Source organism: Apostichopus japonicus, chromosome 22 (genome assembly GCF_037975245.1).
Source record: "Apostichopus japonicus isolate 1M-3 chromosome 22, ASM3797524v1, whole genome shotgun sequence".
Taxonomy (NCBI): domain Eukaryota; kingdom Metazoa; phylum Echinodermata; class Holothuroidea; order Aspidochirotida; family Stichopodidae; genus Apostichopus; species Apostichopus japonicus.
This window is the reverse complement of record NC_092582.1, coordinates 25,444,300-25,471,814: the sequence shown is the minus strand read 5'-3', so window position 1 is coordinate 25,471,814 and position 27,515 is coordinate 25,444,300. Positions and strand designations below refer to the sequence as shown.

Below are 27,515 nucleotides of genomic sequence, written 5' to 3'. Positions count from 1 at the left end.
GAAAATACCTGATATCACTTGTAAATATGCACAACAAATTAAGACGTTTCATGTTTGGTGGAGAACAATGTTGAGCGAGGGTTATATGACAAATGAAGATTCAGATACTGCTTCCCTGAGCTTGATATTTATAACAGCCATTCTTGTTCGAATAGTATACTCATATCAAATACAAAACATAATGGGGTTGCTGATGCGACAAATTGCCTTGGTGTTCGCTTTGGAGAGATCTGCCTCATTGCACCATTTACGTAAGACTATATTCCTATATTCCGGTCAAACACAACTGCTGTGAATTGTTTGCATATATATGGCTTAAAACCACAACCTGATATTTTGATAAGTGGAGATACACATTGTCAATAATTTGTGATGTTTTATGCTGACATGTGTCAACTTGAGCAAAATTAGTGATGTTATTATGGCAACATTTCCTCTCTTCCTCCTGAAGCGAACTGCGTATGGCGGGGGAAATTACCAGATTTAGGGTCCTGCCCTTCGAACTCACAAGTTATAAATGAGGATGCAAGAGTGTTCTTGCGTTGAAACTACGGCTGACAATTTATTACACAACTCTAAATAACAATATATACATATGAATAAATCATGAAACATGATAATATTAATGGCTTATTGAACTCCTTTAGGGGGAAACTTATATAACTACCTTAATCGCAAATCATAAAAAAAACAAATAAAACAGATGAATGACACCAATCTGTACTTCCCAACACCATTAGTCTGACCTGACTAAACACTACTTGGGTTTTCAAGACACCAAGAATACCAAAATATGGGACAGTAGCACAACCTATCAATCATGGGAGCCTCTGCTCAGCCCACGCCATTGGTGAAACTCCTACATACTGTAGTAAAGCGAAATTTTGTGGTTTGCACCCTATGAATATTTACGTGTTATTACGTAATAGACTATGTAGCATTAGTTGTGCCGTATAGCTATTGCACGTGTGTTTGTCAATTCTGTACCCGCTGCAATGATGGCTAACAGCGTCTCTGCAGAGTTCCAGGGTTCGACTCGTAAACCCCATAGTATTTCTTTAATTTTATTGCTCTCGGGTCATAATCTGCCCAGAGTAACCGATATTTCGACTGTCTGGTTGTAAGTGAGGAGATGGCCCCCTTCTAAGAGGCAGGATGCCTTGGGTTTTGGCTGGTTTTCGGCTTCAGACAAGAAGCCACTGGTTTCCAAGATGGCGGTTCTACCAACATGCAGCGAGCTGGCGAGAGAGTGACCAACGCACCTTATGGAGTCTTCGATGTCCACGATCTTACGCGCCGCGAGCGTAAAGAAGTTTTCTTGAAATGTGGGGAAAATGCAGGGCCTGATCACATACAGGCAATGAAGCTTCTCACCCCCTCGAACAAACAAAATAAAACCCGCTAAACTCCGCTTAATATAAATAGTTATCCCCCTTTGTTCCATATTGGGACAGTTTTCTGAGTGTGATTTCCCTTTTTTCGTTAATTATTTGTATCAGTTGAGTTTGAACTTATCAGTGTGATGTTATGTTGTTTATGTGTATATACTGTATATATGTGTGTGTATATATACTGTATATATATATATACAGTATATATATATATATATATATATATATATATATATACTGTATATATATATATATATATATATATATATATATATATATATATAGCACTGGATTGGTATTTACGTTTACTTCTCCAAGTTGGTGCTTAGGTTTACCTGAGGTGAAATGATTGGATCAACTTGAAATTTTACATCAGTATACCTTATGGTACTAGGACTGCATATCAGTCGTTATAAGTTGCTACCTACTTTTTGGGTCATTTGGCAAGGAAAAATCCAATTGGTCAAACCCTTACGGTAAACCTAAGTCTTGCTCTCAAAGTATATCCCCCAGTTGGTATATAAGTTGACCTGACGTACAGGCATCCGTAGTTTTCTTGACTGCGGCAGTAGCCTGTATTCAGTGTATACGCTCTACACTGTGTACACTGTATACGCCCGGGCTAACGCTAAAGCATACCCGTAGGCTGCATTGCATGCAACCCAATAACAGTTTCGGCTAATATAAGATGATGTGTAGTATCTGTTCCCTCTCGATGCAAGGGGACTGGGCTTGAGATCGGGTCAGTCGTTCGCCGGGTAGTTTGGTTTTCGTGCCCAGGTTCTTTCCTTGTTGACTTTTTCTTAAAAAAGTACCGTTAACACGAAAACGTCTCACCAACAACTTCAGGTAAGGTCCATGAGATTAGTCAATAAAGTTTGGTGATATTAATAACGTTGATATTATAACGTTGTTGCATACAGCTTCACGTAATTTGTTCATACCCATATTCCAATACTATAGTCTAGACTAGCTTCTACTTCTAGCCTACAACTTGTAAGGCCTAGCCTACTGTACGTTCGGCTGTAGCCTAGGGCCATAGTCCAAGTCCTAACACTACCTTAGCATTGGGTCAAGGGTAAACTGGTCTGTAGTTTGAGCTACAAATTAATACCAACTGCCAGAGAAATTAGATTTCAAGTAGGTCAGCTTAACTTCTTAGCCTACTGTGCATGTATGTATCATATATGGCCTTAGATTTTGCTGGACAATGTTACTGTACATTGCCCTAATCATGACCAGATACTGTAGCATGGTGGGCTTATAATTGACGCACTTAAGGATTTGATCAATGATATCTATCAAGGAAAAATCCAAATTACTCAACTATGTGTTTTTCATACGTGTTGTTCCTCAGAAATGTTCTGATCTCAAAATATTTAAGGTTCTGTGCTTATGCACCGTACAATTGAGCAGAATTTGACCACAAAATGTCTGCCATGTCAAGTTCTTTCATACCATTCGTCGATAAGCTAACTGCAGTGTAGGCCTTAGTATACATCCATTGACTTTAGATGCTGTTTGCTATGCTCTGAGCCACTAAGCTAGTGTTATCATATTGAGGTAATGTTGGGTATTTTTAGGGTGTAAGATTTCCAAATGGCCAAAAAACGTGCAAAACTGGGGGGGAGGGTGTTAAAAGCTTAAAAAATACCACAATTTGGTCAGCAAATACCTCAAATGGATTCAAACTCATGAAATACTGTATGTAATTCTGTTTGACTGCAAAAAAGTTTAGGTGGCCTGCTGTATCATTGCTAGTAATAATTTAAGGTGCGTCAATTACGGGGGTGCGTCAATTATTTATTATACTGTACAGTAGCTATGCCTAGATTATTAGAGACTGAAGTCACCATGCAAATGCAACTTACAAGTAGCCTGTATTGAATAAGAGATGCTATAAGTGCTAGAACTTTTCAAAAAGTTCTTGGAAGTCTTTACTCTCCAAAATATTCTCAGACATTCTAAACACCACTGTACTGTAAGATGTCTGAATATCCCAGTGAGGGTATCAATAAAAACAGTTAAAGGATATAATACTTGAAAATCCAGCATCAAATTTGGGCCAATGCAGAATACTGTACCTTTAATCTAAGTCTCTCAAGTGATACATTGTGTTTCTTTTGTGTCTTATTGATAACTAGCCAAAATTTGTACAAAATAACAATGCCATGCGTCCAAAAGGTTATTGAGTCAGTACAGTTCCATAATGTAACTGTTACAAAAGCAGAGTGCACCTAATTAAAAGTTAACATCTTCCAAAAATCTATATAACACAAAAATTTGATAAAGCCTTCTATCCCCTCCCTTGCATATAAGTCATTTTGTTAAGTCTATTTAGATCCATAAGTAATACCAAGTTGACTAAATGTGCAATATTCAGTGTTAAAGATCTGAGCTCTGTATTGGCCCAAAATATATTGGAGAGAAGTGTACAATAAAAATTGAAATAATGCACATTTACACTCTGACCATTTGATATTTATTTGATTGGCACTGTTAATGTTTTCTCAGACAAATTTGATGATCAACATTCTCAAGATGAATGACAACAGCCCACTATCCAAGGGAATAACACTGTACGATGTAGCTGCCATGCAGTGAAAATGTCAATGTTGGAACGGTAGCAATCATAGCTAGAGCACAGATGCCGTCTGGGACAGACTGATGTGGTGACCTACTGCACCATTGACATCAAAATGGAAGATATTTTCTGAATTAACCAAAAAGTAAGTTAATATTCTGTAGGTTTGACATCGCATAAACTTGATACCATAGGACTCTATTATCTCAAATACGAGTAACATCTGAGGTAATTTATTCCAAAGTTATGGAATGAAGAAAGAAACAATCAGAAGGGATGAAAACTTTTGTATGATCTGGTTAATGTGGTGGTATCTTTCCCTCTATCTCCATAGTATTTAACTACACTAGAGCTATATCCACTCTCTGGTTTTTCACTCTTAATTAAAGGTCAATGCAGGACAACACCAAATTGTCAGGCTAGGTCCACATAAAATGTACATGTATATTTAAATTTTGAAATCTTTACAATTGGTAAAGCTTAAATGACTTGCAACTTTTAAAAGCACTTGCTATGGTAGGGAGCTGTTTCAGCTCCAATTGAATGCATGGCTGCATAAATAAAATGTGTAATGTTGTATACAAGGCAAGATGAATCAAGAATTAATGGGCCCAAAATGGGATGGATAAACGAATTGAAATTTACAGTGAAAATATTATATATGAAAGGTTGTGAGATGATTAAAATATTGGCTGAATTACAGGAGATTTAGTTTTGTAAAGCAGTCCATTGTTTTCTTCATTTGTAGAGTGTGAGGTCTATTCGGTAATCGCAAAACATTCCAAGCTATATTGCACGTGCAATAATTGGGACCAAATCAGCATATCTTTAAGAGAAAGCTTTTCTTTTTGTACCAACAGATGGATAGATCTACAGGCTGATACAGCAAAGGATATGCTCTAATTAGAAATGCCAGGCAAGATGATCACACATTTTACAGTGGGGTGAATTCAATCATCAACCAAGCTTTTCATCATGCTGTACATAGTGGTATAGCTCCTTGTTGGGCTTATCAATTAAAAGCTTGCATAGAAGCCGATGCCAAGCAAAGCAAAAGTATGTCCTGTAAATCGCAAAGTAGATTCACACGTCTCATGTACATCCTCTGGGACACAGCACATCTTTCAATGGAGTTAGGAAGTTGCTGGGAATAGTTGTTGGATTGGCACAGTAATATAGTATTTGCTTCACATAAATGCAGAGCAGTAACAGAAAACTAACTAGTTCCAGGATATGTTACACTGTTACACCATATAAAAGATAGAGGAAATTAATATGATAAGCTTCAAGCAGACAGAACCAAGAGAATGCAGACCAGTCTTCATGGGAAGTCTTCTACATATTTAACTGTATGAATGGACTCATTCTTTTGCAATGTACTTCTTGAAATATTTTAGTTTGGTGACATTGTGGCACCACATGTTTTTGTAAGTATTAGGGAACATTTGCAGCTGCTTGTCAAGAACATGGAACTTGTTATACAACTGAAGTGGTCCTGATGCTTAAGTGTTGAGGTTACTGGATATCTTGCTGCCTTACCTTGCTTTAACTGTTCTTAAATGCATTTCTCATGTTTTAAGATGTTTTAATTTTGTATTCCAAGCAAGATCAGCAAGCCATAGTTCAGTAATTTTCAACAACCACAACACAGATACTTGTGCAGGACTAAGGGCATTTGTTAAGCAGATTACTATTATAAAAATCTTTCAAACTTTTATCCCTCAAAATCTCCAGGGGTACACTGCATTGTTTCTGAACCACAGTTTCACAATTCTACAAGTGGGGTTCAGGGATTATGCTATGGGAAAAGTTTACAATATTAGGCCTGACTTAATTACTGAAAGCTTGTGGTCTTTTATTACACTAAGAACCAGTTTACTCTTGAAACAAAATTAAATTATTTCCCCTCAAAATTGAGGGGAGTGAATACAGCAAAGGCACATGCAACTAGCACCAATGTCATGGAAACCTAGTGCAGCCCAATCAAACATACTGTAAAACCACAATATTTGTATGAAATTGTGCAATCCAGGGGTATTGTGTATCACTTTGTCCCTCCAAGCATGGAAACTCCATGATATTGTGGTAATTTGCATTGGTTACAGTATTAGATACAGCATATACTGGTAAGTCTAGATAAATACTTGAGGTATAAGTTAGCTCCCAAAATGTTTCTCATGTATGACAGAGGTCAGTAAATTGAGGTCATGAAATAGTGCAAGTATCCTGTTTTATGTGAAATAAATCTTGTGGAAAATATAAACTGGGATTGAAAATGCAATCAACTGCTTGAATATGATTGTACAATTTTTATTGTGTCTCGTCTTTTAATATCATGCTAATCTCCACTACTGTATGTGTTTGGTAATAAGCCAGATTTCTGGGTAGAAGTTTAAAAAACAAATCGTCAACAATTTTTGATGAATTTTAAGCAATCACATTCACTGCCTATATCTCTGTTTATGTTTTGAGTCAGCAACACAGTATACTGTACAGTAGTGTACAGAAAGGGACACTTTCTGTTGTACTCCTGATCAATTGAAAATTGTTTGTTGTTTGACTGTTTGTAGCAGTATTCCTCTGAGGAGTGAAAAAAATTAAACATACAGTGAACAGTTGCAACTGCGCATGCATTTATACATTACTTAAATTATGTTCTGATGCAATTCATGTAATATTCACTGTCAATTTTAATTCAAAACTGCCAATATACCATTAGTTCCTGAGCCATACTTTTTTTGCTTTAAAAATCTGGCTTTGAGTGTATAGTATTTTGTCAAAAACATAAAAGTGGAGGGGCTGCTTTTCATCATTCCCTGAACAGGCTTTACCCAATTTGTTAACCATAATGGTAACATATCAAAATGTCTGGGGGACTTGCTGCAGTGCTGACAATTTTCAAATATTTCCATGGTTCCACCAGGGATGTTAGAGATAGACAAACAACATTTAAGCTTTCTTTAACGTTTGGTTTGTGCCAACAATACTGTTTTGGGTCCAATACTAATACCTAAATAGGGTGACAGGACAAAATCCCCCCGGACAAAGTCCCCCTAGGACAAAATCCCCCAGAGCCAAAATCCCCCTGGACAAAATCCCCCTAGACAAAATCCCCCTAGGACAAAATCCCCCCAAGCCAAAATCTCCACAAGCTATAAAAAATCCATCAACTCTTTACAAAAATGCGTCATCCCGGTCCCCGGTATCGTCATCCGGAACCGTCATCTGGTACCGTCATCCGGTACTCTCACCGGTAGTTCCATTGGTACTCTCAGTGGTACTCTCAGTGGTTCCCGGACCAGTACTCCGACCATAACCTGACCGGTACCCTAATAGTGAGCCTGACAGTTACCCCCACCGGTACCCCTCCCTGACCAGTACCCTGGACTTTACCCCGGCCGGTACCTTGACCGGTATCCCAACTGGTATCCTGAAAGGCACCCTGACACGTACTCTGACATGTACCCTTACTAGTACTGGTGCAATAAACTTTGACCAGTACCTTGACCAGTCCCTTAAATGTCACACCATGGAGCTATATCCCATGGCCACACTAACAGGTAGCCTCGCAATTACCCTCAATGATCTCCGGACCAGTCTCCTGACCAGTATCCTGACCAGTACCCTAACCAGTACACTGAGTTGAACCCTGACTGGTAGAGTGACCAGTATGATGACCGGTACCCTGACCAGTCACATGTCCAGTACCTTGACGGGTACCCTAACAGGAGCCCTCACAGTTACACTCGCCAGTACCCTCACTAGTACCCTGACCAATCCCCTGAACGGTACCCTAACCAGTGCAATGTCCCATGCCTTGACTGTCACACCTGGGCCATCCCTGGTTGTTGCAGGCAAGCTTTGTATGGGTCAGGGGGATATTGTCTGGGGGGATTTTGTCCTAGAACCCCTAAATAGCACTCAAAACGGATAATGGTACCAGACGGTACCTGTACGTTGTCTGCTAGATTCATACGATGTCAAAAGGCTAGAACCAGCGTTACCAGCGACAGTTGACGAAAAAACGCTAGATTTGCGAAAATAAAACCCTAGAAAACGCTAAATGGTAGTTTCCCTAACATTCGTGTTGTTTGGAGTCAATTTAGCACAGATTCGTAGGATGAATGGTCACCGATCACAAAATAGATTTTGAATAGTTGATTTGAGTGATAGTCTGACCCAGAAAATTTGAAAAAAATATGGAAATTTTCGGTAGGAAGTTCCGAAGATTGGGCAAAAATACTCAAAATAAATTTGGATGGGTCTCCAAGTAAGAATTTTGTCTAAATAATCTGAAAAGTGGTCAATTTTTGGTAAATTGAACTAGTTTTAGGCAAAAAACGGTAGAATTACCAAAATTAGAAAAAACGTGCGCTAGAACCCCACAAATGACTAAAAACGCTAGATCTAGTGTAAAAACGCTAACTCTGGTAACACTGGCTAGAACATGCACTATAATACTGTTAACAGTCGTCAGTAGGTATATACCGCACTCATCTCATATCAGTATTTGTTTCTAATGTCACAACAGGCAGCGGCGGAGCGTCCATACAATCAGGCGGGGGGGGGGGGGGACTCAAAACACACTCCGCTCTATAGGGTTAAAAGAACTCAGCGAGAGCAGGCAGTAATGAAATTTACTTACGTTAATGAATTTTTTAAATCTCATTTAGGACAAATTATTAGGTCTCCCTGGTAACATCATTTACCCCCCCATTCTCCCCTTCCCTTCCTCACAATCACCGCTTCTCTTACACCTAATATATGAGATATCCTCGTAAAGCGTGATGAACTAGGTCCCTCATTTATCTAATGCGTGGGAGGAACTCGAAACTTTCTTCCTTATCCGCATATTCCAAGCTTTCTCCAAGAAAAGAGTTACAGTACCTATTACCCAGATTTTTAAAAATATCCTCCCTCCTCATAAAACGTGATGATCTATGTCTCTCATTAATCTAAAGCATGGATGAACTACCAACTTTAAGCATATTACAAAGTTTTTCCACAAAAGAGCTACGGAACCTACAACACACAAATGATGTAAATGTCACTAAACGGCATCCGTAGGGACATCGTTTTTGGGTCCACATTTGAGTTTCCATCATATCTTTAATCTGCTTTTCATGTATATCTTTTATTGTGATTGTTATGATGACCACATCTAAGGACTTTTGAGTCGTATTATTGTATCCAGTGGAATTGTCTCGCTGAGATATAAAAGGATGAATTTTCCGTACGTTTTCACGGTAGGCCCCTCTGTTCAAGGTCAATGCACGACTATAACATTAGGTCCACTAAGTGCGGATATTGGTCTCCATTTGCCACTATTGCAGTAAACCCAACCGAGCAACGTATCTACGGTGTCTCTTAAAAGAATATTATTAACAAATTCGAAAAGAATTTTTAGTCTCTTTGGTGTCATTTTAAAAATATTTCTGATAACATTACGTACAGAATTCTTTTATATGAGAAAGGTACATATGAGAAACATGACAATGACCGTGATAAAACCAATTTCAAGATTACTAGCGATCAATTCGCTCAATTTGTTTCAAAAAAATGATTGAAAAGTGATATGAATTCCTCCTCATTCATTCTTTTTATTTGAGCATGTTGAACGCTTGCGATAACATGTCATTACGAATCATTGCAGACGCTCACCCAAACCGTTAAAAAATACCGCCCCTCTCCCCCTTCCCTTCCTACACTGAGCTCCCAACAGTGGCGGAGCGTCAATACAGTTAGGGGGCGGATGCCCCCACCCCCCTAACGCACTCAAATGGGCTGCTGGCGCCCTTTTCAGCTACTTATCACTTTTTTACTTATTCGCGATTATTGACTTTTTTATGGCGCTCTCATCTACCTATCATGTGACATTTGTCACATTTTGTTGGCGATGACACCTATTTATTCTTCGTTTATCTGCAAATTAGCAAGGCCCGGAAAGGGTCATTTCCGGCAATATAGGGAGTATCTTTACTCAAAAGATTTCTGTACGCTCTGCACCAACCTGTGGTGGCGCTCCGCTTAGATAAAGTCGAAAGCGCCCATACAGACCATTCTCACCCCCTCTTACCAATACCCCTAGCTCTGCCACGATAACAGGAGTGACTTTCCATATGTTATTGGTAGGAAATTGCAGGAATTATTGGAATCCTCTATGAAAACTATACGTAGGTAGTCTTGTTTGCGTGGGGATTGAGTTGTGTAAGTTACACAAAAATGTAGATATGCTTTCTTTACTCTTGTGGAAAGCCGCTTTCACTTTGATATCAGATAAACCTGTGGTACATGCAGTGACGTAGCCAGGATTGTTCCAGTGGAGGGGTGGGCGCTTGGGGGGGGGCTTGACAAATTCCTGGGAGGGCCTCTTGTTACTACCAGAGTAGTAGCCCCCCCCCCCCCCCCCCCGTGGCTACGCCACTGGGTACATGGTGCCGAAGCACATATCTTCAAAGTACTGTCTCCAACTTTCAATTGTTTCAAGCTACTGTGTGACCAAAAAGAAGTTCTCAAGATGAAGTTGCAGATCTGAAAGGACCAGTTATTTAGGAAACCTTTCGACCACGTACACCTTTGAAGTAGGATAGGATTACACAGTATTTGAATTCTTCATCGATCGGCTTAAATTCTTAGCTTTATTCGTTGTATATCCATCTCTAGAAAACACATTCCAGGTTCTACAAGGCTTTGTATTAAATTAGCTGAAACTCTATAGACCAGTCTTGCAAGGTTTAAAGAAATGGCTCCTTACATACTTTGATGATTCAAATTCATACAGTGCAAACTCATCCAGATGCAAATTCATCAATATTGGTCGAGAACTTGCTAGAACATTCAGTAGGTATATTCAAATTTAAACAGTTGGCAATGAGGTGCCACATCAATCTCATATTAGACGACAGGGAGATGGGTTAAACAATCTCCCAAACCTGTACATCTATGTTACCCTAACCTACAGCGAAAGTTAAGAATAATGAATGAAATTCATACTTCAACCAAAGCTAGTCATGTTTGTCAACAATAGCGATAACTGGAATTTTGCATCAAAGGAAAACCCTATTTCTCACCAGGCAAGTCATAACAGTAAGCTGTCTGAATTAGCATCTTCAGATCGAATATGGGTTTGCTGAGTTAGGGAGCAATATGTTCGAAGTACAAGGATCAACCAATGAACACAATTTTAACATAAGAGGCAGAGATAAGACACTATAGCAGAAATCATTATGTCTTCTTTCTGTTTATTACTGATAAATGCAAATATTTTCATTAAAAATCAATATGAAATTTTATGTTACTTTCAGAAATATATAAACAGAGCAACTTCTACAACTTCAGCTCATTCACATTCATGCTATCAGCTAGAAAATTTACCATGAGACACATTTTCTATGAGGCATTGATGTGAATACTACTGACATAACTTGTGCTATTCAAATAGATAAAGGGCTTGGTCAAGTCATGAATAAGGCTCTGCCCCATATATTGCACATGTACAAAAAGGGTTACTGCTGTACATGCAATACTTTTTAAATGGGGAGAGGGGGGGGGGGAGGGGAGAGATGTAATAACATGTTGAAAACACATCTTTTAATTTGTCATTTTTCTTTTGAACATATGCAAATGCAAGAAATGAAAGCATTTGGAAATTTCTTAAAGAGATAGGCAGTTGTTGCCCTTGCACTGCCTTGAAGTCTGAACCACTGTAAATATTGTTGAAGGAGTAGAGTTCTGCGAATCTCTTGATATTCAAGTAATAAATTTTTCTTTTACTGTTTGTTAAACAGCTCCTAGCAGTAATATGTATTTACACGACATTGTATCTGAGGTTCATTATGTAACCGGTGTTTTCTACATACAGTCAAATTAAAAACCAATGTTAAACTTGTTCACCTGCAATGGTCTAAATTCAGAAAGTACATCAATATCATATCTCTTTTGCATGTTGTGTAACGGTACTGAATTTTAAGTGGATTATATTTATCAATGAATATAGCAATGTTTTGGGTAAAAGCAATTAAAGCATCCATTTGAACTTCATGTTTTCCTTGCATTGTTTGCTACTTCCTCCTATCTAGATTCGAAAGGGACATATAGATAAATGCTCAATACCTCAAACAACATTATTTAACCTTGTTTCCCACAAAAAATGTTCTGTCCCAGTTTCTGTAAACTACTCGGGATAAAGGGAGGGGTGGGGGTGGGGGGGGGAGTTGGACAGGTTGGGAAACTAAATATTTGAAAGAAGTTGTATTTGACAATAAAATTCACCTTCCCAAGAAAGTAATACAGTTCTTTAAGTGGCATTTTATGAAGGACCTACAGTATGTAATGATGGCAGAATTGGTTATTGCCTCCTGCTGAAATGTCCAATAAAGACTCGCAGTATTGGAATGTTCATCAGATTCCTCATTTTATAGAAACATCTGTGTTTATTGAAACTTTCCTAGGATGTTGCCAACAAGATGCAGTTGAAGTCTACTGTACCTTGTTGTCAAAGGTGGAGCTCACAAAAAGTCCTATCAACTAGTCTTATTCAAGCAGTAGCAACATGTGGGGGAAAAAAAAGCAAAATATGGTACAATTTTGTTAATATTATTTTGAACTATTTATCCCAACACCCTATCCTCCTTTTAAGACTTTTGCAAGCTTGTAAACCAGTTACAGCACTCATGCAACATGATATGACAAAGGTTCATTGCCAGAACATAAAGCTAGCAATTTGGAGTAAATTTGTTAAAGAATGATGAAGTTAATACACTGCAATATTGAATGGGGCTCAAAAGAGCTTAAGAAGTCTTTTGAGGTACATTACTTGTTCTGATAAATATATTAATTGCCCTAAGATTCAGCTATTAAAGCAGCTACTAGTCAGATACTAGATAGTATGGGATCATGACGGTTTTCAGATTTTACCTATATTGGCCTCAATTAACCTTTGACTTGGCTAAAAGCATTAGCGTGAACTCGGCACATGATACACCTGCATACAAACTTCCATTCATCATTCCAATATTGAACTATCATGTTAACAGGGCTTTCAGTTTCAGATATCTAGTTATCTCACATGGGCTTCTGCTATACTGTACAAATTTATAGACTAGTACTCAATGTCAGAAACCTATATGCACTACATATGACTACCAACTTTTCCTTGTTGAGTTAGATGCTCTATGTTACTCTACTGACCTTGAGTAGCCTTTGACCCTCAATGAAGCCAACACCTACTGAAAATTCCAGTATAAATATAAAATTAATGAAATGATTCAGAAAATACTTTAACAGAAAGAAAAACTATTATAAACACTTTGTTCATACTGACCTCAGCGTAAACAATTTAGAGACCAAGAACATATGGTATAATAAATATTAGCTAACATTTCTTCCTTCTACTCTGCAATTTTGAGAGAACAATAAGCAAAATTGATACTGGCAATGTAACATGGCAACAATAACAATAATTCACAAATGATGATGACATCAGAAAAAGTAGCAACCACGACAATGATGATGATTTGAAAGTCTTAATGAGCAATCCTAAATGTAACTAGAATATCACTTTTAGTAGAGCAGGGTTCTCACAAACACGTTTTAACCTGGCGGTGGTCGTGGTTTGAATATGATTTTGCCTCTCCCTGCATGGTTTGAAAGTTGAGCGCCCGGGCTGAACATTTATGAACCAGGAAAAGCTTGCTGCCACTTATTTGGTCCGAAAAAAAATTATAGCATGAGGTAAATTTCCTCCTGGGTGCATAATTATCATAACAGTTCAAGAATTTTTACCAAAAGTGATCTTTGGTATCTGGAGTCGGCTCGGACTTGAGGGGTCTTGGATTTGGCTCAGACCAGATGGACTCGGACTTGGATCGGACTCTGGCTAATTGGACTCGACTACAGCTCTGCAGTAAATATAAAGAGATAATGGATTGTTAATAATTTATGATATGATGTTGTGAAGGTAGAGACTTAGAGAGTACTCCTAAATGTAATGGATAGCATTAAACTCTTTGTTTCACTAACAAAAGGATTCTCAAATACAGTACTAGCAACATTACAGCTAGAATAGTTGATTACCAATATGCTGCAGTGAAGTAAGGGAGTTATATAAAGAGCATCCCTCAATGTAATGACTAGGATGAAACTCTTAGTTTCACTAACAAAAGTATACCACATGCAGTACCAACATGTGAGGGGGGGGGGGGAGGATGCCCATTACATTGAGGGTCCACTAGACTTAAGGTTTGCTAGACCCAACATCCCCATTGTGGGAAGCATTATTGAGCATCTAGTTAGCATTAATAGGGTAACTGAAGTATTAAAAGACCTTGGTGTCTCCCCTCCCAGCAGTATAACAACTGGAATAATGCATTGGTGAAACAATGTTTTATTTCATACAGTGAAGTAAGGGAGTTACATGAATAATAGTTAATGCAATGAATATGATTAAAATCTTTGTTTTACTAACGAAAATTATTCTCAAATACAGCAACATAAGAATTTGTATAAATGGATTATTAATAATGAATTTTATGATGCTGTGAAGGAAGAAAATTCATTAACAAATTTTAATTTGTATGCATGTCATATACCTGTCCAGAAACTAAAAAGAAAAATTAAAACTCATAGAATGCACCGTACCTGGCTCCAAGCAATGACATATAAATCTAGTCCCCATTGTATCTACAGAAGTTGTTTGTCCAATTTTAATCGAAAGCCTTTCCTTTCATTGAAAATTTTGATCTTCAGTAAAAATATTCTTCAGTCTGCAGATTTTATTGATGACAGTACTTCCTTCTCTTGTGGAGAAATTCCACCAGGTCTTGTTAACCTACAACAAACCAAAACAACATTTCAATCATATGTCAAAGTTTCACTGAAGTACATTCCATGTAAATATTTTTTAAAAGCCTCACATTTTGATATTGACATTGTTGCAAAAGGTACAAATAAACACATCATAATCAAGGTTAAAATGTGATGGTGTGTTAACACCTCAAGTGTTTGCTTCACAATCCTACCTACAATTCATTCCAGCCTGTCAGATGGCAGATTTACAGTACATTTGGTTTTCAAAGACTACACATAAAGTCATTTCAATTCTGATAACATTCTATGATGGTGGAAGTAGCAAAGTAAAACAAAAGGTTTGGCAGTGGACTTGGTGGGAAGTGGAAAGTCTTTCTTACATTACTTTGTTAGCCGTTGCCTTAGATCGTTTACCGTTTTTGAAAATAAACAGCAAATTTTCATCATCTTTGTTCGTGTTGAAACTTAGTACAGAAAATTTATATTATGTATAGTGTGTGTTGATCAGACTTAGAGGATATTAAAGGGAAGACTTTAGAAAACTAACTTTAGGTCATAGGGATTTAAAATATATCTCACAGTCAATACTGTACTTACTGAATATTAAAGACAACTGGGGATGTTTGCAATATATGCTTGTGGGAGCTCCTTATTTCCATATAAGCCATTTCTCGCTGCATCCCATGGTCAGCATGAACCAGCAGCTCAAAGTTACAGTACTTTGATATCCTGTGTCGACCTTGAAATTGCAGCCCTGTACTTCTTGCAATAAAGTGGAGCATATCTGCTGTGGTGTTCTCATTCTGCACTCATGCATTCCTCAAATTGTGCCAAATTTAAGCCATCTTTTCTGACAAGAGAATGAACATAAATAAGTCCAGATAATTGTTTCATAAATTGCAAGTGGAAGTCTTGACAGTGCAGTTCCCTATTTGATGTCAATACTTAGTGTACATGTTGTCCAATATTCATGTCAGTTTAGTTAATTTAGCTATCACTTTTTTCATGGAAACCGCATATGCAACAATTGAGAAAAATGCCACACTACTAAGTTTGAATATTGACCTATCACTTGGTATGTAAGTTGTACCCAGGAATTTAGCATGCAATCACTTCAAGAGATTGACTGAGTATTCATGCATGGTTCAATGCCTCATCCCGCATGCAGTTCATTTACTTAAAAATTGCATGCACCATAGACTATGTATACCGGTACATTTAGTCCCTCAACGTATCATTTGGGGTTTAAGCTCAGGACTACTCGTGTACACAGACTTTGGCATTATGACTGAGTTCATTTTTAATGTGTGGTTTCAACGATGTTGAAACTTTCCACTCACAATGGCATACAGTATGTGTGCGTGTGCATTGGTGGGAGTACTGTGTTTGTGATCCTAGCTTGTAAACACAGTTTCTCATGACAGTAAGCTTTATTGGACAGATCTCATAGTTGGTACAGTATGTACATAGATGCATCACAAGTACAAGAAGCCTACTGTTTTTGGTGAAGGTCAAAGGTAATTTAGGTAAAACTGGTCAAATTGTGAAAACTCAATTTGAAGCATAGATAGATCTATTTATTGGTATGTCTAGGCCAGTGGTTAGGTCAACTGGGCAAACTTTTTTGAAAACCTTATTTAAACCATACATCTCAAGCCAGGGTACATTAGCTTGCAGTGATATATAATGTTTAGTATCATGCTATATCGCTACAGAAGGCTTTCAGTGGTCTTTTTAGATCCCCAACTGTCACTTTGAAAATGTTGTTTATCACAGTTCTCAATAGTTTTTTGCTGTATATTATTAAGATACAATAAGTTGTACATGCAGCCTACACATATACAGTAGCATATATGTCAGATTGGCAAATTCATAAAATAAAACTTATTACATAATGGAAACCATGTGCAGTGCAGTTTGCATAATGGTGATTTATTTATACACCCAACCAGCTAGTATCGGATCATAGCAACATGTTACCACATGTATGCATTTAAGTATTTTGTCACACAGTACAGTGCTAACATCATACAAGGGAGTTGTTACTGTTCCATAATAACTCTGATCATAATAGCCTGTTCGTGCAGGGAGTTGTAATGGAACAACTCCCTGGTTTGTGCCACGGACATGAGAACTATCTAGTGCCTGTTGAACATTAGTCTTGTGCATTTTCATGTTACTTACTAACACCAAATTACTACACACAGATGGTCATTTTTAAAAGTATGAAAACTGAATATAATCAAGAGCTTTTATTTGGACATGATACCCAATATGAAACTACTTTAGTTGCACATACTGTATGTATGCTGGTTTTTATCATGAATGATTTTTTAGGAGCCATGAATTTGTTTTTTTTATGAAGTAGTTCTGGATTCCCTTGGCATTTTAACCTGATTGAAATTTAGCCTCTGTGATTGCACTAATATGTGAGACCATTGATTAACCTAATTAGTAGCTTTTAATGATGAAGACACTGATAAAAATTTCATAACTCATTAGTGTGAACACAATGCAAGGTTCAATGAGGTACTGTGTATTTCCTTAAAATGCATGGCTGGTGGTTTTTCAACATACTGTATATACTCTAATCCTTTCAAATATGTTACATTGAATCTTTACACTTTTCCATTGATATATCACAGACTGTGTTTGTTTGTTATGGGACTCCATAAAACTGGATCAAACCTAGCAATTTTGGACAAGGAATTTGCTCTCTTCGCAAAAACCCCTAAGTGCTCAAGTGACTGTAGTTCACCCTGTGATGGCATTGTGGGACTTTTTGGAATACTTTTGATCAAGCTATTACTTCAGCACTATTAACACTACCCCCATCATAACGTTAATATCAAAATGTCTAAATTACTTAGCCATGATTGCCTTGTTATTCTAAAATGCATACTCAGTTGTTTACCTTCAGCCATGATTCATCCCATAGGTGCAGGGGAAAAAAACTCATGATTCAAAAAAATGTTGTACACAGCTACACTGAGGCCCTGTGTGACTTAGTTCTCCGAATCAGAACCAATGACACACCACTACTACTGTACGCACAGGGCTAAGTGATGCACACTAACACGTACAGAGAATATTGTGGGGATGAATATTGTACCGAGACGGCAAACGTTTTCACATTTTTTACTTTTGTAACTCGTTTATGGAATATGGAATCTATCAGGCCCTTTCTTTTACGGTAGTGTTCCGTTTGCTTGTGTATCTGTTTTTGTGGAGTTGTGACTTTCTGACTGCCTTATTTTATGGCAGAGAGATTGAGACATACCCAAAGATTTATATTTCGTGAAATGGTTCATAATTGCATCGCACGAATGCAAGTTCTTTCATACCCCTAAATTGACACATCTGTCGATAAGCTTACTGTAGTGAAGGCCTAAGTAAACATCCATTATCTTTGGATGCTGTTTGCTATGCTCTGAGCCTCTAACCTCAGAAAGGTCAGGTCCCAGAGATTAGTGGTATTATATTGAGGTAATTTTGGTTATTTTTAGGGAGTACGATTTCCAAATGTCCAAAAACATGCAAAAACACAAATTGATCAGCATATACCTGAAATGGATTCAAACTCATGAAATATTTAACTCTGCTTGGCTGCAAAAAGTTATGGTTGCCTGCTGTATCGTTGCTAGTACTAGCTACAGTAATAGTAGGCTAGTATAGTAGTAGTAATATTTGGAGGTGCGTCAATTATTAAGCTAAAAGATCTGGAAGATCACCAGGCTGCAAAATGTGTAGGTTGACCAGTCTGTTACAAGTACATACTTTAGTTAATTTATCACATTTTATATTCCGAGTATCAGCAAAGGCAGTAGCAGGCAGCTGTGGTTTGCCATAGCCAGTAATACTGATAGGTCTAATTTAGGACTAACGTTAGGCCTAAGCTTGTCTACTCTTAGTCTAACTCTAACCATGGCCTTACTTTATTTGTGTTCAGCATGAAGATATTTACTCTAAATGTTATTAATATATCCGGAACACTTATAAGGAATTTACTTACAATGCATATACTCCACCAAATTTCCAAAAGCCAACTTCAAATGGACAACGTTTACGGTAACCTGCGGCACTTTCCTTTGTAGACTACCTGGCTAGGCCCACATAAAGTAACGTTGAATGTAGGCTATTGGGATAGCAACGATACGATCCGATCGACTGCCTTGTACCGAACACAGAAAGAACTGCTTATGGATGGGGGCGTTGTTTCGTTACGTATAAATTTGCCAGTTAAAATAGAAACTCTTATTTTCTTAAATATCCCAAATTAATGGAAGAAAAAGTACAAACGCGAAGATTTCAGTGTAATTAGAGGAACCTGTAAGTTTCGGAACTATATATAGCCGCATTTGGTCAAAATCGAGGTGTAAAGTTGGGATCAACATATATACCATGTACGTAATTCTGTTATATACCCTTCAGAATTACCTCCACTTTTGAGGGGAAATTTTACCCTTTAAATGAACGATTTTTTTTTTGTAACTTCGGAATTGAAAAGTTTATGAGGTAATCTCTTAACTCGAAATAATCATTCCTCAAAGGAAGTGAAATTGATTGAACAAGAAGACCCTAGACTTAGGTTTACCTGGTGTCAGGTAAACATATCCCCGAGGTAAACCTAAGTCCCAGCTATCATGCCATGAAGTAAACCAAAATACCAATGTATATATATATATATATATATATATATATATATATATATATATATATATATATATATATATATATATGTATTGTGAACATCGTTATTTGATCTACTCCGAAACGGCTGTGTTATTTCATTTAAATTACGTATTGGAGTTTATATTTCACGGATGTTGGACTTTATTATATTCATATGCCACTTGTGAGTATTCTTTGAACCAATTTGACATTGTTTTCGCCCAATTTACGGCGACTTGAAACCCTTTTGCCTCTGGGCTGTCAAGCCTAAGTTGTCTTGGATACTTACATCAGTTCTGCGAAACTTATTTCTGTGTGTGGTGCACACGTTAACTATGTCTACCTCCATTGCCGAGTGCACAGTGTGCAACTGCATGCAGGCAAACCTATTGTGTTGTTTTCTTTGCCAATCATCAGTGCATGCATTTGATTGTGGAGACAAGAAGAAGCTATGCACATCATCATTGTATAATATGCTGGACAATGCATCTAAACTCTACCCAAATTTTTTCTACATCTGTAACTCTTGTAAATCAAACAAAGAGGTTAGTGTCAACTCCCCTGATCAATCGCGAATGTGCGATATAGAAAAGAAAGTCGATCGCCTGGAGCTCAACCTGAATGAAATTAAGAATCTCATCGAATCTAAAGGCCAATCTCAGCAATCAGCTGAACAAGCCAAAGGATCTAATCATGCTAGCGTTCCGACTGCCCCTGTCATTGGCGAGTGTTGGTCAAATGAGGAGAAAATGGTCGAAATAAGGAAGGCTCGTGTAAGCAAATCCGCACTGGTTATTCCAAAATCTCCTATTGACACCACCACACTTGAGAAAACTATTGTTGACAGCAATGTCCAAATTAGCAAATCTTTCAAAAACAAATCAGGCGAAACCATTATTGTGTGTGACTCAGCTTCATCACGTGACAAACTATCTACTGCCATCACTAACAACCTGCCCAAAATTGGAACAATTAAAAAAGCTGGTACCATGCTGCCAACGATTGCAGTTGTCGGGTTTTCTGCGTCCTTTGCTGATGACCCTTTGCCTGTTCTACTTCAACAAAATCGTTGGTTGGAAGAATATTTTGAAATCAATACTCTTGGAGATCATATTACTCATCTTGTTTCAAAGCCGTTGAGAAATGATGAAACCGTCTTTCAAGCCATATTCAATGTGTCCCCATCACTTCGTGACTTCATGAAAAAACATGGTGATCGTATCATCTTGGGTATGAACTCCTGCAAAATTTATGATAGATTCCATGTCAAGCGATGTAGCATATGTCAACTGTTTGGGCACTATCATAAAGAATGCTCTAACAAAACCACCCCTTCTTGTGCCATCTGTGCAAATGACCACGAAACCAGGCTATGCAAAATCTCCTTTGACGAGACAGATAAACATTCTTGCATTAATTGCAAACGTGGCAACTCTGGAACTCGCGCGAATCACATGGCATCATCTATAACCTGTCCTCAGTACGTCGATGCGCAGAACAAAGTTAAACGACTGATTGCTCGTTTAAACTAGACATTAGTTTCCAGGACGGCAATACTAAGACTTGTCGGCAATCACAAAGGAAATTTATATTGGAGACTGCTAATGTTCGCTCAGCTCGAAATAAAACTTCTTTAATCGTTGATCATATAATTCATTCTGGCACTGACTTATGCTGTTTAACTGAAACTTGGCTTAAGTCAAGTGATACTGTCTCCGAAGCTGCCTTAGCGCCTGAGGGTTATTATTACCTTGGAGTTCCTCGACCGCAGGATAGAATTGGTGGTGGGACTGGTTTAATTGTTCGAGCCTCAATTAAGACCAACCTCTTGCATTCTGATGAAAAGGCATCTTTTGAATATTCTGAATGGCTGGTTGCTATTGACAATCTCAGAGTTCGTTTAATAATAATCTACCGTCCTCCATATTCAGAAGCCCACCCGGTCACCATTTCAACTTTTTTCCGAGAATTCAGTGACCTCCTTGAAAACTGTGTGCTTTGTCCTGAAAAACTTATTCTTATTGGCGACTTTAATATTCATGTGGATAATCACACTAGTACTGATGCGACTAAATTTACTGATATTATGAATACGTTTAGTCTCCAGCAACATGTCTCCATTCCAACTCACGACTCCGGACACACGCTTGATTTAATCATCACACGATCCACTAACGATATCGTGTTATCATCTCCACAAGCTGCTTTAAAAGTGTCTGATCATTGGTCAATTAGATGTTATCTTGACCTTCCTATTACCAAACATTCAACCAAAGAAATCAAATACCGGAAATATCGAAGTATTCATATTGATCAATTTTGTACAGATATTTTGCAATCCTCATTATGCACAACTGAATGGCTTGACTTAGAGAGTTTAATTGAATGCTATGATCGTACTTTAACATCTGTCCTTGATATCCACGCACCAGTTCTGACCAGAGTAATTACCGTTAGGCCAACAGTACCTTGGTTCTCCGATCATTTGAAAATTTTACGTTCCGCTTGTCGAAAGGCTGAGAGAGTTTTCCGCAAATCTGGTCTTGAAACTCACAGACGGGTCCATCGCTCTTTGCGGAATGAGTATTCATTCCATCTGGACTATGCTAAAAAGTCCTTTTATACATCAACCATCCGGGACTGTGAAGGCGACACCAGGAAACTGTTCACTGTTGTAAAGTCATTGTGTAATAAAAAGCAAGTTGTTACTTATCCGCCACACCAGAACACTGTGGAACTTGTTAATGACTTCGGACAATTTTTTATATCTAAAATTGATAAAATTAATGCTAACATTGATTCTATTGCTACTGGTCCTTTTGAACCTTATGTTCAACAGCATTTCCAATCGAAGTTGACTGGGTTCAAGCCACTTTCTAACGATGAAGTTCGCACAATTATCAAATCCTCTAATACGGCTACCTGCAATCTTGACCCAATACCCACTTGGTTACTTAGAAAGTGTCTTGACCCCCTTTTGCCTGTATTGACTACCATGATAAATCTTTCACTTAAAAATGGTAATGTTCCTGACAAATGGAAGATTGCTACCGTTACTCCATTGTTAAAGAAAGCAGGTTTGGACCCTATCTATTCTAATTATAGACCAATAAGTAATTTGAGTTATGTTTCTAAGTTAGTTGAACGTGCTGTAGTTAATGAGATTGTCTCACATTGTTCATCACATGCTCCTTTTCCTGATTGCCAATCTGCGTACAGGCAAAATCACTCTACAGAAACTGCACTTATGAAAATTCATAGTGATATATTGATGAACATGGACCAACAACAATGCACTCTTTTAATCCTGTTGGATTTGAGTGCAGCGTTCGATACTGTTAACCATGATATTCTTATAAACATATTGCGTACCCAATTTGGTATTGTTAATAATGCACAAAAATGGATTGGTAATTATCTGTCTTTCAGAAAACAGCATGTATCTATAGAAAATATCTCATCGAAAGATTTCTCTTTGAATTGTGGTGTACCACAGGGCAGCTGTCTCGGTCCTGTTCTTTTTCTTTGTTATGTTTCTCAGTTGTTTACCATTGTCTCTAAACACCTTCCTAACGCACATAGTTATGCTGATGATACACAATTATATTTATCTTTCAATGCTGGTTCTCTGTTATCTGAAGAACGGGCTGTTCTGGCAATGCAATCACTTATATTCGAAATAAGACATTGGATGATCAGCAATAGGCTAATGATCAATGATTCTAAGACTGAGTTTCTTTTAATTGGGACTCGCCAACAAGTTGCTAAGACTCGGGTTCAGTTGATAAAAGTAGGTAACGTGGATATTAAGCCATGTGATAGTGCAAAAAATCTTGGGGTTTATCTTGACAGCAACATGTCAATGGACATTCATATTGGAAAAGTTTGCTCAAGGGCATACCATGGACTCTATAATATTCGTCAGATCAGAAAATTCCTGGATGAGGACTGTACTAAAACTCTTATTAATGCTTTTGTAATTAGTCACATCGACTACTGTAATGCACTCTTGATTGGTTTACCTGATTATAAGCTTCGTAGAGTTCAAATGGTACTTAATGGAGCGGCTCGTTTGATTTACGCTCTTCCTAAATTTTGTCATAGTACTTTTACTTTACAATCTCTTCATTGGTTACCTGTACAGCAACGCATTGAATTTAAACTAATCTTGCAAGTATTTAAATGTTTAAAAGGTCTTGCACCTAAGTATTTATGTGATATGATCTCGGTGAAGTCTAGTTGTTACTCTTTGCGCTCACATTCTCGAATCACACTGCATGTTCCTTGTATCAATCATAATACATTAGGCAATAGGGCTTTTGCCTACAAAGGACCTCGGTTGTGGAATTCACTTCCGGTGGAATTGATGCGTATCGACTCCTTGACCCTAGATGCTTTCAAGATAAAGTTAAAAACATATCTGTTTAAGCTTGCTTATTCTGATTGACCCGACTGGTTGGCTTTTTACTTGTTAAGCGCTTTTGAATGTTTTGTACAAAATTAGCGCTATATAAATGCATTTATTATTATTATATATATATATATAATTAAAGAAAAAAGGGAAATCACACTCAGAAAACTGTCCCAATATGGAACAAAGGGGGATAACTATTTATATTAAGAATATATTAAATTGAACCGTGAGGATATATATATATATATATATATATATATATATCCTCACGGTTCAATTTAATATATTCTTAATATAAATAGTTATCCCCCTTTGTTCCATATTGGGACAGTTTTCTGAGTGTGATTTCCCTTTTTTCTTTAATTATTTGTATCAGTTGAGTTTGAACTTATCAGTGTGATGTTATGTTGTTTATGTGTATATATATACTGTATATATATATATATACTGTATATATACATGTTTATAAATAATTACTCACAAACGGAATGCGTGTGTTAGGAGTTTTGGACCGTAATTCAATAAGTCCTCACGGTTCAATTTAATATATTCTGAAGGGGCTGTTCGACGCCACTTCTCCACGGAAGCCACAATAATATTATCATTGACGATATTTTTTTTTATCTGGTCACATGGTGAAGAATCACTCAAGTCATTCTTTGAACTATTTTCATGAGAACATTACATTTTCTGTAGACTTTTTTTTTTTTTATAGCATATTTGATTAGTTTCACTATACCTTGGTGACGAAATGGCATGTCACATTGGACAAAATGGTAGCACATTCAATAAACATGTCACGTAACATAACCTGTCAGTTCCGATACAGAAGCAACATTTGTTCACCTCCATCTATATTCATAATGGATAATGCTTCGGTTTAACGTTGCCTTCGTGTACTAACCGACCAAAGAAAATTAACTTCCACGCTGAAGTCTCCATGGTCTATTGCAACCTCTCTATTGTCCTACATCTGGAACTTTCATGACAGATGGAGTCACTCAAATTCAGTGACAGCTCCCTGCCTATACTTCACAGGTCTCAATAAAAACGGATCCTGCTAAATAATCCCACTGTTCTCGTTGAAAATAATTCTTTGATATAAAGAACAACATCAAATTTTAAACTGGTCGGAAGGGTGTGGGAGATTAATTTCTTATGGTATATCACATTTGACCACATATGTACATTTGATAAGGAATTATGCGCATCTAATGAAGGGAAGCACAACATTTAAAGTTACCCATATCACATAAGAGGCACCAGAGGATGTCGTTTGCATAACAATGAAAGTGTGTACACAAATTTATACAGTGAAATTTTGCTTGACCTTTTGTGTAAGAAAACCATTCAGGAGATCTCGGCCTTGGACCTTCAGATCTCGGCCTTGTTATTTTTAGTACACTTTAACGATAACTAAGATGTCTGCAAGTTTGAGCCTTGTTGTTGTTAGTACACTATAACGATAATAACTACGATGACAGCAAGTTTGGTCCTTGTTCTTGTTAGTACACCTTAACGATGTCTGCAAGTTTAAGCCTTGTTCTTATTACTACACTATAACGATAACAACTACGATGACAGCAAGTTTGGTCCTTGTTCTTGTTAGTACACCTTAACGATGTCTGCAAGTTTAAGCCTTGTTCTTATTACTACACTATAAGGATAATAACTACGATGACAGCAAGTTTGGTACTTGTTCTTGTTAGTACACCTTAACGATGTCTGCAAGTTAAGCCTTGTTCTTATTACTACACTATAACGATAATAACTACGATGACTGCAAGCCTTGTTCTTGTTAGTACACATTCATTTTACGTGGAGTAAAAGTCACAGGTTATAGCAAGCAAACAATAAGTTTGCATTACTTTTACACAAAAACACAACACAAAAACACACATACAATAATCTAGGGAAAATTCTGACAATGAATTGCTGAGTCGAGTGTGGTTTTTAAAGACAATCTGGTGTTTTTGATAAAGTGAATATAACAAGCTGACGTATCTTAAATGTTTAGTTGTAAATGATACCGTGACGTCAGAAACTAACAGTTTCAGTTTTGTTCTACAGGTCAATATGGCACAGGCGGACCCCTCTCAAAGCCCAGGGAAGGACACAGGGACAAACCCTGCAGAATTAGGTAAGATACTTTCAGTGAACAAGTAATAATAATCGGACTACATACGTATTGCTTTATCTGTCCTTGTGTCAGAAAACCTCTGTACAAGACCAGAGTTTACATGTTTTTGGTGAGGGATGGGGGAGGGGGCTTTGGCAGACATACGTTTTAAGACTTTTAATTGAGTGTACAGCAAGAAAGGCAGTGACTGCGTATACATTCCTTTGTTCAAGTATACACAGTTGAAAAGCGTGTATGTTCAGCGCACTGCATTGTAAATTTATCTCTCGCACAGTACAATTAATGTTCTTTACAATACAGTAGCCATATTAGACTTGAAATACTCCATTCAGCACTTGTAATCCTTCTCTGGTACAATCTGTACATGTGTACTCGAGAATTTGTTTTAAGGTTACTCCATGAATCAAGTGAACACATAACCTTCCTACAACCGTTTAGACCTGACATTTTGTTACACCATAGCCGCCAATAGCTCGGCTAAAATTTGACAACAATTCAAGCGTCTTATTCTGAATGAGAACGCACATATTAGCCCATCAATGTTTGAAGTAATTTTGCCAATGACTGGTGACATTATGCATATATTTGAGATAACTTGATACTCTGAGTTAGAAAACTTAAAGCGACCTTAATTGACATTCGACTTAGGATATGTTTAGTGAGTAGGAGCAGAGGAATACATATTTCACTAGGGTTGAGGATGTTCTCTGTATGATCAAATTAGTGACGAATTAATTTATTTCTTGCACTAACCATAACTATAACTGCGAACTATATAGGTAACTAACTACATGGGTTAATTAAGTGACATGGATGCAAATGTCTTTGATTTATGTCGTGGTAGTAATATAGGTATATACATTAAGACGGTACACAAACCCAATTGCACTCTTTGACTGACAGCATTGTAGTGAGGAACATCCGTGGAAAAAATAGTGAAAAGGAAAGGAACGATGTACGCCTATCGATAAACTGTGGAGGCTTAGCATGCACGTTAACATGCACACCAGACTGATGTAGTTTTGAACTCTTTGCATCGCCTTCATTTGTTCCTATTTCGCAGGTTTCGGTCTTTTTAAAGTCGACCTAGCTGATCATCTGAATGTTACCACGATTAAACGATTATCAACTTTGCTTGGATTAAAACCTGGAGAGATTGATAGCATCAATAGATCCAAGACACCTGGATTAGAAATGGTGGATCTTTTGGAGGATCGAGGAATTATAACTCCGACTGATATAACAGATCTTTTAAAGATGTTACGCAAATTGAAGCTGGCTGGTCTCGCTGCGCGAATACGAAGTTCTTTCCAAACAAAGACTTCCCAAGCAAAGAAGAAGAAGAAGAAGAAGAAGGATCTTGAAGGTAATCATCTGTTCTAAATATTTTCATGTTTACAATCACTCAAGCAAGAGAAAAAAGTCACAAAAGTATTTAAGATCGGACTATAACATGATAAAATGTGGCTATAACACTTGGCTTTGATAATATTAATTCTCATTTTCAAA

General features: G+C 37.4%; 1 protein-coding gene and 2 long non-coding RNA genes across 5 annotated transcripts in view; 2 read left to right on the top strand and 1 right to left on the bottom strand.

The window, feature by feature from the left end:
* The window catches only part of LOC139963941 (uncharacterized), a 75,409-nt gene that overhangs the window by 3,086 nt on the left and 44,808 nt on the right, over positions 1–27,515 (top strand). For both annotated transcript variants that reach the window (XM_071965181.1, XM_071965180.1), the window contains exons 2-3: positions 25,937–26,006; positions 27,070–27,372. In XM_071965181.1, coding sequence (XP_071821282.1) covers positions 25,943–26,006; positions 27,070–27,372 — 367 coding nt within the window. In that variant the 5' untranslated portion in view covers positions 25,937–25,942. The remainder of the gene's footprint in view (positions 1–25,936; positions 26,007–27,069; positions 27,373–27,515) is intronic.
* On the top strand, positions 1,647–7,964 carry LOC139964156 (uncharacterized). The gene is made up of 3 exons (XR_011791853.1): positions 1,647–2,240; positions 3,906–4,120; positions 4,836–7,964. It is a non-coding gene; the product is annotated as an uncharacterized lncRNA (long non-coding RNA).
* Positions 11,022–19,415, bottom strand: LOC139963943 (uncharacterized). Of its 2 annotated transcripts, XR_011791800.1 has the most exons (4): positions 18,794–19,415; positions 15,379–15,631; positions 14,614–14,803; positions 11,022–13,874 (listed from the first exon to the last, which is right to left on the bottom strand). It is a non-coding gene; the product is annotated as an uncharacterized lncRNA (long non-coding RNA). The 2 variants fall into 2 exon arrangements; XR_011791799.1 differs by lacking the exon at positions 18,794–19,415 and having other exon boundaries at positions 15,379–18,444.